Source organism: Camelina sativa, chromosome 11 (assembly GCF_030686135.1).
Source record: "Camelina sativa cultivar CO46 ecotype springtype chromosome 11, ASM3068613v1".
Classification (NCBI taxonomy): domain Eukaryota; kingdom Viridiplantae; phylum Streptophyta; class Magnoliopsida; order Brassicales; family Brassicaceae; genus Camelina; species Camelina sativa.
This window is the reverse complement of record NC_141890.1, coordinates 38,081,218-38,094,684: the sequence shown is the minus strand read 5'-3', so window position 1 is coordinate 38,094,684 and position 13,467 is coordinate 38,081,218. Positions and strand designations below refer to the sequence as shown.

At 35.0% G+C, this 13,467-nt stretch overlaps 4 protein-coding genes across 9 annotated transcripts; 3 read left to right on the top strand and 1 right to left on the bottom strand.

Moving 5' to 3' along the window:
* Positions 1–1,598: 1,598 nt before the first annotated feature.
* Positions 1,599–3,199, top strand: LOC104725268 (vesicle-associated protein 2-2-like). Of its 3 annotated transcripts, none has more exons than XM_010443897.3 (5): positions 1,599–1,966; positions 2,238–2,309; positions 2,459–2,512; positions 2,694–2,771; positions 2,863–3,199. In XM_010443897.3, exons 1-5 carry the CDS (start codon positions 1,964–1,966, stop codon positions 2,974–2,976), a joined length of 321 nt encoding a protein of 106 aa, XP_010442199.1. In that variant the 5' UTR covers positions 1,599–1,963; the 3' UTR covers positions 2,977–3,199. The 3 variants fall into 3 exon arrangements, 2 of the variants coding, with proteins under 2 accessions (XP_010442199.1, XP_087331912.1); XM_087475786.1 differs by having other exon boundaries at positions 1,663–1,966; positions 2,459–2,615; XR_757861.3 differs by having other exon boundaries at positions 1,738–1,966; positions 2,459–2,585; positions 2,863–2,924.
* Positions 3,200–4,069: 870 nt separating this feature from the next.
* LOC104725267 (eukaryotic peptide chain release factor subunit 1-1) lies at positions 4,070–6,686 on the bottom strand. Of its 2 annotated transcripts, none has more exons than XM_010443895.3 (3): positions 6,421–6,686; positions 4,406–5,873; positions 4,070–4,319 (listed from the first exon to the last, which is right to left on the bottom strand). In XM_010443895.3, the coding sequence occupies exon 2, from the start codon at positions 5,845–5,847 to the stop codon at positions 4,537–4,539; it is 1,311 nt and encodes a 436-aa protein (XP_010442197.2). In that variant the 5' UTR covers positions 5,848–5,873; positions 6,421–6,686; the 3' UTR covers positions 4,070–4,319; positions 4,406–4,536. The 2 variants fall into 2 exon arrangements, with proteins under 2 accessions (XP_010442197.2, XP_010442198.2); XM_010443896.3 differs by having other exon boundaries at positions 4,406–5,847; positions 6,421–6,544.
* Positions 6,687–6,703: 17 nt separating this feature from the next.
* On the top strand, positions 6,704–8,349 carry LOC104725266 (NADH dehydrogenase [ubiquinone] 1 alpha subcomplex subunit 2). The gene is made up of 3 exons (XM_010443894.3): positions 6,704–6,845; positions 6,978–7,084; positions 8,030–8,349. Exons 1-3 carry the CDS (start codon positions 6,760–6,762, stop codon positions 8,128–8,130), a joined length of 294 nt encoding a protein of 97 aa, XP_010442196.1. The 5' UTR covers positions 6,704–6,759; the 3' UTR covers positions 8,131–8,349.
* A 2,217-nt stretch (positions 8,350–10,566) lies between these two features.
* LOC104725265 (uncharacterized) lies at positions 10,567–13,467 on the top strand. 3 transcript variants are annotated; one of them, XM_010443892.3, is made up of 13 exons: positions 10,567–10,899; positions 10,986–11,123; positions 11,222–11,303; positions 11,401–11,477; positions 11,566–11,672; positions 11,749–11,860; positions 11,953–12,078; positions 12,158–12,249; positions 12,341–12,407; positions 12,659–12,737; positions 12,836–12,927; positions 13,037–13,180; positions 13,256–13,467. In XM_010443892.3, the coding sequence occupies exons 1-13, from the start codon at positions 10,729–10,731 to the stop codon at positions 13,280–13,282; spliced, it is 1,314 nt and encodes a 437-aa protein (XP_010442194.1). In that variant the 5' UTR covers positions 10,567–10,728; the 3' UTR covers positions 13,283–13,467. The 3 variants fall into 3 exon arrangements, 2 of the variants coding, with proteins under 2 accessions (XP_010442194.1, XP_019087788.1); XR_015570347.1 differs by having other exon boundaries at positions 10,608–10,899; positions 12,166–12,249; XM_019232243.2 differs by having other exon boundaries at positions 10,686–10,899; positions 11,394–11,477.

Genomic DNA, 13,467 nt, shown 5'->3' with positions numbered 1-13,467 from the left:
GAAAATGCAATCAGATACATCATCCATATTATGCTCTTAATAATCATTAAACGAACAAGATTATGTATTTGCATCCAGATATTGCATCTGGATTAGCAAACGAACAGCACCTTAGTATCCACCAAAACCCGGTAATCAGCTTCTTCGTGACAGCAAACTTTTGAGCTTTCTTTGCCCTTCCCATATTTGAACCAAAAGAGTAACAAAAAAGCTTAGAACGAAACAGAGAGAACAGGAAGCTGGAATCCCACGTTCAAGAGCAAACTGAACCGGAGCAAGAGCAAGAGAGAGTGATAGAATGCCACGGTCCAAAAGTTCACCTCCCCAGCTAGCAACTTACATAACAAACCACAAAACATTATAAACCAGAACAGATTAGAGAGTTCGAGTAGTTGGAAGAGAGACTAAATACTTACTACCGTAGAGAACTTGGCTTGTATAGGTACATACCATTGTGGGCTGACTAAAGCAAGAATTTTTCCTTTTCTAATTTCACCAAGTCACCTAATTTACATAGTGAAAGACACAGTCTTATATAAATTCTATAACAATCCAATCCAATACATTAACACAAAAAAACATCATCCTGAATTCGATTGGTTTCTGAATCATCCTGAATTCGAAATCATCAAACCATAAAACCCAATTAGACAACACACAAAATCCCCAGTAGTAGCCAAAAATAAAAATCAACTCAATTCACTGTAAATTTTCTAAATTGAAACTTGGAATCATGTTCAATATAAGAAAAATCCAATACCATCATATTTACAAGAATCCAGACATGCAAGTGATGAGTATGATGTTTCTGCTATGCTCAATAATTTTCATTACCATCATATTTTTCGAAATACATAAGAGAGGGAAGAACAACAACACAGCTCTGTCTCCACCGGGACTTCCGTTGATCCGAAACCTTCATCAGCTCGGCCGCCACACTCACCGATCACTATGCTCTCTCAGCCACCGTTACGGGCCTCTCATGCTCCTTCACTTTAGCCGGATTAGCACTTTAACTAAACACTAATGTTGGATATGGGCTTTGCCCCCAATATTCCAGGAGCTCAAACAGAAGATTCTTAAGAGATTTAGGGCCTGAAGTTATGGATCTGGCACATCTGGTCGCAGGGGCAAAATCGTCATTTTACAGAGAGATAGAAGAAGCCCTAGGTCATTGGCCCACTATAAATATCAGAGGTCGTTGTCAGAGCTCTGGATCCACTTTTTGGGCAATTAGAGAGAGAAGAGCATTATTTTCGTATTAACTGCACTTAGCTCCCTAATTGTCATTTCCTGTAAATCCTCACTTCAATTCTACGTTAATAAAAGGACCAGTCCTGATTCATCCCCATTAAGACTCGTTTTATTTATATTGTCGGTTTAACACATCAACAACTAATTCAAACCCTAATTCCCAAAAGATATTATCGGAAAAGAGAGAGAAAAAAAGAAAAAAATGAATCGGTATAATTTTTTTTAAGTATTAAAACATCAACAAACAAGACGCTGACATGTATCAATAAAAAGTGCCTCGTATACCATCTTTATCGGGACTTCTTAGCTCCTATTATTAGGTATAATCTGATTTAAAATAAATCAAAAATGGCAATATTACTAAGAATAACCTCTTAACTAAGGGGTTTAAGAAATACTAAGAAGCGTCGACGTGCTCGAAAATTGTTGGGTGTAATTTTTTTTTCTTTTTCCATTCTCTCTCGCGACGATGATTGCGAAATTGAAAAGGATTTTTGTCAATGATCTGTTGGAAGTGGAGATGATTGATTCGATTGTTGGTGACCTTCCTCTGTTCTTCGCCGTTAGCTCAGCAAAACCACCGATGGCGGATCGCAACGACGACTCTCGGTGAAAAACCGACGACTCTGACATTGATGAAATCGGAGACCACCAAATCGGATCCTTTCCTTCACCAATTCGGAGATGTTCAATCACCATTCTCTTTCACATGGTATGTTCGATCATATTTTTGAATCAATTTTTGTCTAGCAAGGATTTAGAAATTAGTGTTCTTTGATTTGGGAAAATTAGGGTTATTTGATTTTGAGAAAATTATGATCCTCAAGATTTCAAGAAATTAGTGTACCAGCTCTTGTTGATGGAGATGTTGTCATAACGATTCTTTTGCTATTATCAGTAATACAGCCATTGAGGTTCTTATTTTCTTTGGTTTTGTATTTCATTCATCTTTTGTATTTGTGGCTGTTTATTAAAATTGACAGTATCTGGATGAGAAGTATCCTGAGCCACCTCTGTTACCTTGTGATCTCCATATACGGGCTGTAAATTTCCAGGTACTTTCAAGCTTTTGTTTTTCTTTTTCTGTTACATCGGTCAAGTCTCTGTTTCTTTCTTTGAATTATGCTTTTGTTACATGTGTTGCCATGAACAATACCAGCTTAGATTGTCCTGTTTCCCACTCTGATGCATTTGTATATTTCAGGCGATGAGTATTGTTTTGACTGGCATACAACCTCATCAAAATCTGGCTGTTCTTGTGAGTACTTGAGATTGACGCTAATATCTTTGTGGGTTCAATGGTTAAAGACATTGAAGAGATGAAGCTGAAAGTAGATGCTCTTGAATCCAAGTTAAAACATGTTTGTTCATCAGATTTAGAAATCCACAACTTCTGTGCTATCACTGTTACTGTGCTAAAGAGTTAAAATCTGGTGCAGGCTGATTCAACCATTTTGAAACTAATGGAGGAGCGGTCTATAAGCTCCCAACATAGACAAAGTTTGCAACATGAGCCGGTGAGAATACTAGTGACGAAAATAGCTGTTTCTTTCTCCTATAATCAAAACAGTTTCACAATAACAAAGTTTTAATTATGATATGATGCAGGCAAAACTGAGAACGAAGAAGATAGTGATAGAAGTGCATATTGGGCTCCCTCTGCTGTATGTATGCATTGTGGCATTCATCAACATTGTTACTGGGCATTGTCTACGCACTTGACTGCTGGGTTCCGTCGTCGTTATATCATATTAATCAAGTGTGCAGTCGAACATATTGACGAAGAAGGGAAAGAGATTACTTTTGTTAATTAAAAGTTTATGAAATGCAATAATAAAATCTTTTATTGTTTAAACATTTAAACATTAATTTTTTTTTCAAAACTAAGAACCTCACTTATAAGAGTTTACCATTGGAGGAGTACAATTTTAATTAACAAACAAAATGTTTTTATTTTATAAAAATACACTTTTTAATACTAAAAAAATTAAGAGCCCCAAAATCACAAACCTACCAATAATAATGTTCTTATTGATCCGAAATTAGAGCTGCCTCTTATTTTTTTTTTTATGTTTTTGATTTATTTTTTGCTCAATTTTAAGGTAAGAGGCTTGATAAGAGGCCCCGTTGGAGAAGCTCTTATATTTCAAGACAAAAATGATATTCCCTCCGTTTCAAAATATAAAATGTTTTGAGTAAAGCACGCAGATTAAGGAATAAACACTTTAAAAAAGTTTAACCAATCACAAACAAGACTGCATAATATAAAGTATTAAACTAATCTAAAAATTACATAAAAACTTGAAAATATCCTATATTATGAAATAAAAAAACTTCTCTAAATATCCTATATTATGAAACGGAAAGAGTATAATTCATCTTATGCATATGACCCGCTATTAGGGAAAGAAATGCAACAGCTACTTGAATCGGTTAAACACAGACTCGATGCCACCAGATCTAATTACCAAAAAAAAAAAAAAAACTCCGAGTATTTTTACTAAATTTAAAGAAAAAAGGATCCCGATTGAAGATAAATTCATGATGAAGCAGTATTAGATTTAATTGTGACCCATCTTCCAATTCTGATCAGTCTCATGAAATCCTTACATAAAATCGTAATGTGAATTTGATTCTTATTAACTATCTTACGCTCCCATCAATCTTATACAAAATACTCAGAAAACCGTAGTTGAATTTTGCTTCCACAAGACTTAAAAGATGTAGAAATGAACAACGGTCAGGCTCAAGATTTTGAGGCTAACCTAACCTGTTCTAAAACGGGATAAAAAGCTTTAAGCAAAACTAAGACGCGTGGATGAAATGCTGTTTCGTCTCAACATATATTTTATCAACCCAAAGTCAAAGACAACCATGCAATAAAACCCAAATCATTACTTGTTTCTCTCAAGACAGAGAGTATAAAATACTGAAATCAAACTGGCCAAAGTAAAATTATTAAAGAACACCAACTCAAAAAGAAAACTCCGTAAATGTTGCAGACAACGACGAACGCTACCAAAGCAACAGCTTCTTCATTCTCCACCTGTTCCTTGACTCTCCACCTGTTTCAATAAACATCATTACAGAGATAATTAAGCTAAGGATTTCTAACAAGAAAGCAGGTTTCAAGAGATCTTTTTTTTTTTACCTTGAAAAGATGCTTCTTCAATTATTCTCGAACTATCGTCTGCGCGTCCCTGATAGCCCCCGGGCAGGCTGGTTCAGGCATGGCGGTGGGCCATCTTCCTCAACCAGCGATGGTGAGGATTTGATTGATTGTTATTCCGAATCATCATCATCAAATTGTCCATCCTCAGAATCAAAGGCAGTCATGTCAAGCTGGTAACGAAGTATCCCTCCGATTCCTCCAAACCCTCTGCAAAACTGAGACCCTTCCTGTGACTTATTGGTCACAAACTCAAGCGCACAACCAAAACGCCTGTACTCATTAGCCAGCCACTCGAGTAAAGACAGCTTCTCCTCCACATCCAAAGCCAAGTCGCTGTCGACTACTTTGAAATTCTCCGTGTTGGCTTCCTGTTCCTTGTTCAGGTGCTTGATCACAGTTTCACCAGTCGCAGTGTTCTTCATCACATATCTGTTGATATCAAGATTTTCCCATACAATTAGTGTCTCGATAGCACCTGATTCCAAAGCGTTCAACGTATCTTCCACACCAAACACATACTTCCCTGTGTCCTGGCTTATTTCCTCAAAGTACTTGCCAATCAGACGCTTCTCTTGGATGAACTTGACATTCGCCAGAATCTCAGCTGAAAGCTCGATAGCCTGATTGAAACCATTTTCTCCTCCGTATGATACATCCACCACATTCAGTATCTTTGCCGCCAACCGGGGATCAAACATATCTGACTGACTCAACTCAGTCTTGAAATCTGCTGAACCGGCAAGAATTAGCCCCGACACATTAGGCTGACTTGTTGCAGGATTGATGTAGTACTGTGTGGCGAGCTCAGCAGTTTTCCTCACATAATTGTGACGCTTCTCCATACGGAGACGAGCAAAACGAAGAGCAGATTGTCCTCCTCTTCCGTGTTTCTTGGGAAGATCAACAGAGAACTTGTGAAGCACCTCACGTGTGTTACCGCTCAGAGTTCCAAAGAGAGTCCCGTTTCCATCCATTACAATGAAACCAAACTTGTCATCAGACTCCAGCAATTCATTCAGAGCCTCCGTATGAAACTTGTTGTCACAGAGGTAGAGAGAAGCATTGATGGGTCTGAAAGGCTCGAAGTCAATGGTAACCTTCTTTTCCTTGCCTTCCTCGTTGACAATGGTTCCGGTATACAGCACAAGACCATTGGGAGGGACCCTGTTGTAAAGTTTCAGCCTTTGCTGCGCAGAGGTAATGGCTCCCAAAACAGACTGGCGATTGACTCTGCTCTTGATGTTTGACGCGGTTCCATACTCATCCCCCAGCATCTTAGTAACACGAGAAACCTGATCCCGGGGAGGCATAATGAGTGAGATCATGCTGGTTCCATTACCCCTAGCAGCTTCAAGGGATTTGATCAACTTCTTAATCTTCCATATCTCAATGTTCTTGTCTTCATCGTTTTTGTCTCCCATCTTAACAAATAGAACCAAAAAAAAACCTGAAACATCAGTAGAGAAGCTACTTTAACACAATAAACTCAGGAAATACAATTCCCAGTAAACCATTACCAAAGAACAAAACGTTATACAATAATTGGGTCATATGACCAGTTCCAACTCGTTTTAATACATTCATTAATCATACAATAAATCAATACTTTATAAAAGACGCAAGTTATAAATCTAAGAAACTACCATAGTTCAAAACATGCCTTTATCGCTAATGAATCGCAACAACGATTTATTTGCTCAATAAATTACTTCGCAATTTCAATGATCTAACTGATGGATCTACCTTTAAAAAAAAAACAAAAAAAAAATATCTTCAAGCAGAAAATAAAATAAAATACGAATCAAGATGATCAAATTCTGATAAGATTTTTAAAACGAGGAAATTTAATAAACAAATACACCCAAAAAAAAAGTCTAAAGAAAACAAAGAAACAACGATCAACACATGCAAATAAAATATCAGATCACAGATTCGATCGATCAAATCAAACACCCCAAAAAAAAAGAAGAAGAATGATGAAGATCGAAAAGCACCTGAAGAAGAAGAAGAAGCTACGCGAAGGAACAACGCTCAAGCCTTTGTTTATTGTATAATAATAAAAAAAAAAAGCAATTGTGGCAGAGAAGAGAATTGAAGGATATATTATATACGTAACCTAGTTTTTTTTTTTAATTGTTTTCCCCTCTAAACCTAACAAAACCGACTAACTTGAATAGGCCTAAGCCCAATAACATTAATGGGCCTAACTCAATTCTCCTTGAAGATCCATTTTCTTTCACACAGAACACAAAAGTTTTCTCCCTGGTCTTTGATTCTTTGTTTGTTTGTTTTGTGGCATCTGAAGAGTTTGAGAGGAAGAAGAAGAGCGAGAGATGGCATGGAGAGGAAGCATATCGAAGTCTATGAAAGAGCTTAGGATTCTTCTTTGTCAATCGTCTCCAGCTAGTGCTCCCACCAGGTTTCAATTTTTGATCCAAAAAAAAAAAGCAATCTCTCAGATCGGAGATTTTTCTTTCAATGTTCCATTTCCTGTTTGGTTTTGTGATTTTTCTTTTTTTTTGGGGGGATTTTGTTTTGTTTTTTTTTTCAGAACGTTTGTTGAGAAGAATTACAAAGATTTGAAGTCTCTAAACCCTAAATTCCCAATCTTGATCCGTGAATGTAGTGGGATCCAGCCTCAGATGTGGGCAAGATTTGGTAAATTGCTTCATCTCCCCCATTACTTATAGTCAAATTGTTTAATTTGTAGAGAGTTGAAATTATTTTGTGCTTAATGTGTTTTGAAGATTTGATGTGAATGTAGTTATTAATGTCGCTTCTTCTCTTGTTTATGTTTTTTTTTTTTTTTTTTTTTAAGTGTCTTTATCACATCATGTGTTAAGCCATTACACTTGATATACACACTCCTTGTACCCTGATGAAAATGCATTTTTTAAAGACTTTTTCGATTTGATTGGTAAATAACAGATGTGGCTTCCTCTTTTGTCTGCATTCAGTTTGTTTTATGAAAGAGTCCTTTAACTTCTTGAGTTAACCCATTAAACATAAAGTGCACACTCACCCTTAAGATTCTTTGATGAAAATGTATTGTGTGTAAACCACTATGCGTATTTGCTTGTGCTTTTAAAACGAGGATTGTTTTCCCTAGTTCCTTGCTGTGTTTTATGTGAATGCTAATATCTTATATAATTCATGCGATTTGCTTTACTACTGTTGTTTGCTTGTTCTCGTATTCTTTGGTTTTGTTTTGAATTTTATAGTAATCACATATCAGTGTCTCTTCAGCAACTAAAAGTATTCAAATATCTGCGACGAGAGAACTTTTTCCCACTCCCATCATGTAGTTAAGTAGAGATATTTGTACCCATGTAACTGGCATGTTTAGGAAGTTGTTTAGCTGCTGAGATCAGAGAATCAACCATTGTTTATTCCATGGGAGATGCCACTGCTTTAAGACTCCGCTCCACGTGACTGCTAGTGTTAGATGACTGTATAAAACGTAAAGTATCATCGTGTTTTCCCCCATGCGTATGCGTTATAACTGCCATCCTCGATTCTACTTTGGAACCAGTATTTATAAATGCTTCTGTTTTTTTTTTCTTCATCCGTTAATTTGTGCTTGGCTTGTAAACCCTTGTGCAGATATGGGTGTTGAGAGGTGTGTAAACTTGGATGGTCTGAGCGAGCCACAGATTCTAAAGGCCCTTGAAAACCTTGTGAAATCCGGAGCTACAGGAGCATAAGGTTGTTTGTCTGTTTATCTAAATGATGCCGAATAAGATTTTACCGGAAACTCATTAGACATTTCCTGTCATTCTTTTTACTTTGTAACTCCGTGGTGTCATATCGCCTTGCGTTTGAGTTGGTTATTTTTGTAATCCCTGAACTTGGAATGATTCGTACCAGTCCATAAAATGGAAACCATATGAAAGAGAAAATAAACGATAACAAGTGTAGAGAAATCTATTATGACTTCTGAGTAGTATGTAGTCCGTATTGTTTTAGGATTTGGGCGGTATATTAGGACGTGTGTCGTTCTTGAGATCAACTCCACTCTGGCTAAGTTGGCCACAGGTTCATCTTTCGCATGGAGGAGAATCATTGTATCTCAAATATTAGTGCACACATGACACATGCCCTCGAAGAGGTTCAGGCCCTGATTGATGTGATGCAAATGGATGACTTAAATTAATAGGTTGAATGATTGTTCATCCAATTTTTTACCATTTGAGATGCGTAAGTTGGAAAATTTATTCAATCCATTCAACAAAAAAAGCTGGAGAAATGAACAAATTATAAAGGAAATTTGTTCAACTCTTTCATCTCATATTTAGTGGATGAATGAGTTAAATGCTATTTCAGCTAATTTTATTCAACTCATATTTTTTCAACTCGTTCATCCTAATGCAACCATTTCCACCCTAATATTTTCTTTTACCTTAGCCAAAGTAAATATATAACCTTTAATAAGAATTTTATTTTTTCGCTTTTTTGGTAAAAGGTTTCCGAAAAAATTTGGCATGGACCTTAGACCATCTCCATAGAGGGAGATGTTTCATATTAAAAAAAATAATTGATTATGAGTAATATTAATTAAATTGTTTTGGTGTTTAATGTCTTGAGTGTAAAGACACCAAAACAATTTAATTAATATTTGTTGTTTGGTTATTATTTTTCTGATTTGAAGACATCTCGTTCTAAAAACTGAGGGATGTAGATGTTTTTAGACCATCTATATCCCTACCGGCTTGAGCCTACTCCTAAAAAGAAAAAGAAAATAAAAGAGTTTGTTTTTAATAGAATTAGAGTAGAACTCAAATCATGTGAAACTTTCAATATCATCAAGACATAACACACATGTGTATTTTTATTTGGTGCACCATTTTTGTAATACCCATATCTTTCACATTTTGTCTTATTGATTCAATAGTTTATACTTTATCTATGTTATTATTATTATTATTATTATTATTATTATTATTATTTTTATTATCCATAAAATAAAATTATCTATATAACAAGTTCCATTATGAATAAATTTAAATTATTTATTTTAATTTGATACTACTTAAAAATATTAAATGAATTTTGTGTAAATTAATAAAAACATATATTAAAGTAATATTGTCGTAGTTAGTACAATAATATATTATTTAGAAAGAGAGAGATCTTAAAATTTAATTTTAGTTCTTATAAGTTTATGATAAATAGTTTTATACATTATTGTGTTATTTAAGAGATGTAATTTTAATTGAAAAAATAATTTAGAAAGAAAAATATATATTTTTTCAATTAAAATATGACTATTATATTAATTAGAAACTCACCAATCTTATTATATAAAGCTTGAAACTCACCAATCCTACAATATAAGAAAATTATACAATATCTTAAGGAAATTGTATAATTACTTAATGATACTATAAAGTATAAACATATGATTATAAAGAAATTCCAAAAATAACCACCCTAAAAAAAAAGATTACTTTTACCTTAAAATGAATATACTCCTGATGTCTCTCTATTTTATCATGTTTTAGCATACTTTTATCTCCTCTTTTACATTGTTTAGAGTTAGTTCAAGCACTAATATGGTATAAAATTGTTTATAAAGTTCTCACCATAAGAGCATCTTTATTAGTATGAGTATATTTTTTATCATTAATTTTATTATTAGTTTAATTGGTGTCTAAAAAAGAAGATACTCTTCTAAAAATGATGGATATCTAAAATCTAAAATTTTTTTTTGACAACATTTAAAATCTTAAATTATTAACATTAATTTAAAAAAAATACCCAACTCCTCCATTAGTTTACCAATAGTGGTGGTCTAAGCCTCTAGGTTTTAGATAGTGAAGCTTTTAATGCTTTTTTTTTCGGCAGGATGCTCTTAATGCTTTATGAAGTTTAATCCACTCAAAAATAAGATTAGATGATTTTCTTTTTGTATATATCATTTTACATTGATAATTTTGGATGGTAAATTTTATAGCCTTTTATTCTCCTTAGCGTGGGCTTTCTCACTTGCAGGCCCATAAAGGAAAAGAAAATAACGAGATAGTCGCTGTGAGCGAATCAAGTTCGGATAAGGTCCAATCAGGACACAGCCACGTGCAAATCCCAAGTTATTGAACTGTAACAAACGGCTCAAGTGGCTAGCATCAACCGTTCTAGTTGAGGCATATCAAAACCAAAGTCTTGTTTCTTTTCTTACTTGATAAAGGTTTAAAATTTCGATATATTTTTTTCTAATTATATATATATATATATATATATATATAGGGAAAAATATATCAAAAAAATCTATATATAGAGACGCTGGAGTAGATGAATTTGTTGGGATGCGAACAAAACTGACGATGTATGAAACAATCAAAGGCATTGATGATGATGACCATCAATGGCGAGAGAAGAAAGACATTGAGTCTGCTCTTCAGATTTCTCGTTCCTCTTTTCCTCCCGACAAGGAACGATTAGTTTCTCTTGATGTCTTCCGTGGCCTTACCGTCGCTGTAAGTTTGTTTTTCCTAATCGCTTTCTAAATACCTAATTAGCGATGTAATTAAGTGGAGTTTGAATTGTTTGAATGTAATCACAGTTGATGATACTTGTGGATGATGCTGGAGGGATTTTACCAGCTATTAATCATTCACCTTGGGATGGTCTTACACTTGCGGATTTTGTCATGCCTTTTTTCTTATTTATTGTTGGTGTCTCTCTTGCCTTTGCTTATAAGGTAATCTGAGAGGGTTCAATGTTTTTTTTTTTTGGCTCTGTTCTTCTTATCTTTCTCTTAAGACCGAGTCCGCTAACTCTCGATGTGTTTGCTTACAGAACTTGTCATGCAGGTTAGCTGCAACAAGAAAAGCTTCGATGCGATCATTGAAACTTCTCTTACTTGGTCTTTTTCTCCAAGGTTTGGTTCGATAACTTTGTCCTTTAACTCATGGTGTTGATGGTGATACATTTACATTTATACTGTTTTCTTTCTTCTTTTTTTTCTAAGTTTTCAGGAGGATTTATTCATGGTCTCAACAACTTAACTTACGGAATAGATGTAGATAAAATTAGATTCATGGGCATATTACAGGTATATTATCTAGAGACAGCATTGAAATTTTTTTGTGTTCTTACATTCTCATTGTAAATTAGTAGGCCTTTTTGGGTTATGTTTTCAGCGAATAGCTATAGCATACTTAGTTGCTGCACTGTGCGAGATGTGGTTAAAGGGAAGCCATAATGTCAGCTCAGAGCTATCTATGATCAGGAAATATAGATTTCATTGGTAACTGTCGTGTTCTTGCAAATTGTATACAAAAAATTGTTATGCACTTGCTTGATTTTATCCTGGTCTTTGACAGGATGGTGGCATTTGTTTTTACAACAATATATTTGTCCTTGTTATATGGCTTATACGTGCCGGACTGGGAATATCAGATTTCAAGTGAAGACCAAGGATCATCAACATTCTTGGTTAGATAGTGTTTCTTCCTTCTACACAACCTTCCTTACATATTCTTTACCGCTCTTTTTATCATGCATTGACGATCCTTAAAACTGTTTAGAATCTGAAAGTGAAATGTGGGGTACGAGGACACACTGGACCAGGCTGCAATGCAGTTGGAATGATTGACCGTATGTTTCTAGGAATCCAGCATTTGTACAGGAAACCCGTATATGCACGAACCAAGGTTCTAGATTTAACCCCTGTCTTGTTTCTCTCAATATATTTTTTATATCCATTTCACATGAACTCTTATACATTTTCAGCAATGCAGTGTAAATTCTCCAAACAATTGGCCATTACCTCCAGACGCTCCTTCTTGGTGTCAAGCGCCTTTTGACCCTGAAGGCCTCTTAAGGTCTCTGCTTCTACTCTCCAAAAACCATTTCCATTGCAAGTTTTGCTTCATCATTGTTCACAAAGTAACTCACAAGTTTGTTCAATTGTAGTTCGTTGATGGCCACCGTTACTTGCTTAGTGGGTCTGCACTACGGTCATATTATCATCCACTTCAAGGTAAATATATCTTTAGTTTTCTTTGAAGAAGTTCAGCTGCTCAACTCTTAGCTATATATATCCTCTAAATAGCAGATTAGAGTTGTTGTGAGTTGGTAAGCGAGACGTTAGTAAGAGATAGGTTTATAACGAGCCTTCCATAGCTTAAGAGAGTACGAGTCTCGCGTTAATCTAGTAGTGTCTATGGTTTTGGTGAATTGGAATCTATATAAGAAACTAAATATTGTTGCTATGTAACTAACTTCTTACAGGACCACAAACAGCGTTTGAATCAATGGATTTTACGTTCTTTTTGTCTTCTGATGTTTGGTCTTGCACTGGACCTCTTTGGTATTTTCCTTGACTCCTATATTTCTCATTCACACGTCATTTTTTTTAGGTCTAATCACATTTTTGCATTGTGTCATTTGTTTTTTGGTTCTTTGCAGGAATGCATTTAAATAAACCTCTATACACACTGAGTTACATGTGTGTCACCTCAGGCGCTTCTGGATTTCTGTTATCCGCGATATACCTAATGGTTTGGTTTGCTATTATCTTATGTCTCTTAATGACTTACATATACTACGAGAGTAGGAAGCATCACATTGTTAAAACGTAAATCTCTCTCTCACAATCTTCACATGCAGGTTGACGTTTATGGATACAAACGAGCAAGTCTTGTCTTAGAGTGGATGGGAGTACATGCCTTACCGATCTTTGTTCTTATTGCTTGCAATCTTGTCTTTCTAATCATTCATGGATTCTACTGGAAGAAGCCAATTAACAATCTCGTAAGTTTTACTTTGTTACTTTTAACCATTGTTAAAGTTTTGTATTGGACTTCTAAATGTTATTATTGTTTGCAGCTTCATTTAATTGGAATCGGAAAATAAAGAAGAGAAGACAAGGAAAGGGAGGTGACCAAACATTGAGTTTCATGAACCAAAAACTGAAATGTTTTATCATAAAGAAACAAATGCCATATTCATCTTCACATCCCACCTTGTTTCACTTTCACATACATGTGGGATCCAATTTATGCTATTTTTATAAATGGAATCTGATCATATTTCACATC

Excerpts from the sequence above, each read along its gene's own strand:
- LOC104725268 (XM_010443897.3), top strand. Across the intron at positions 2,310-2,458 it reads TACGGGCTGTAAATTTCCAG|GCGATGAGTATTGTTTTGAC; the intron begins GTACTTTCAAGC and ends TGTATATTTCAG. Across the intron at positions 2,772-2,862 it reads AAAGTTTGCAACATGAGCCG|GCAAAACTGAGAACGAAGAA; the intron begins GTGAGAATACTA and ends GATATGATGCAG.
- LOC104725267 (XM_010443895.3), bottom strand. The coding sequence starts at position 5,847 with ATGGGAGACAAAAACGATGAAGACAAGAACATTGAGATATGGAAGATT.
- LOC104725266 (XM_010443894.3), top strand. The coding sequence starts at position 6,760 with ATGGCATGGAGAGGAAGCATATCGAAGTCTATGAAAGAGCTTAGGATT. Across the intron at positions 6,846-6,977 it reads CCAGCTAGTGCTCCCACCAG|AACGTTTGTTGAGAAGAATT; the intron begins GTTTCAATTTTT and ends TTTTTTTTTCAG. Across the intron at positions 7,085-8,029 it reads TCAGATGTGGGCAAGATTTG|ATATGGGTGTTGAGAGGTGT; the intron begins GTAAATTGCTTC and ends ACCCTTGTGCAG.
- LOC104725265 (XM_010443892.3), top strand. The coding sequence starts at position 10,729 with ATGCGAACAAAACTGACGATGTATGAAACAATCAAAGGCATTGATGAT. Across the intron at positions 11,673-11,748 it reads AGGAAATATAGATTTCATTG|GATGGTGGCATTTGTTTTTA; the intron begins GTAACTGTCGTG and ends GGTCTTTGACAG. Across the intron at positions 12,408-12,658 it reads ATATTATCATCCACTTCAAG|GACCACAAACAGCGTTTGAA; the intron begins GTAAATATATCT and ends AACTTCTTACAG.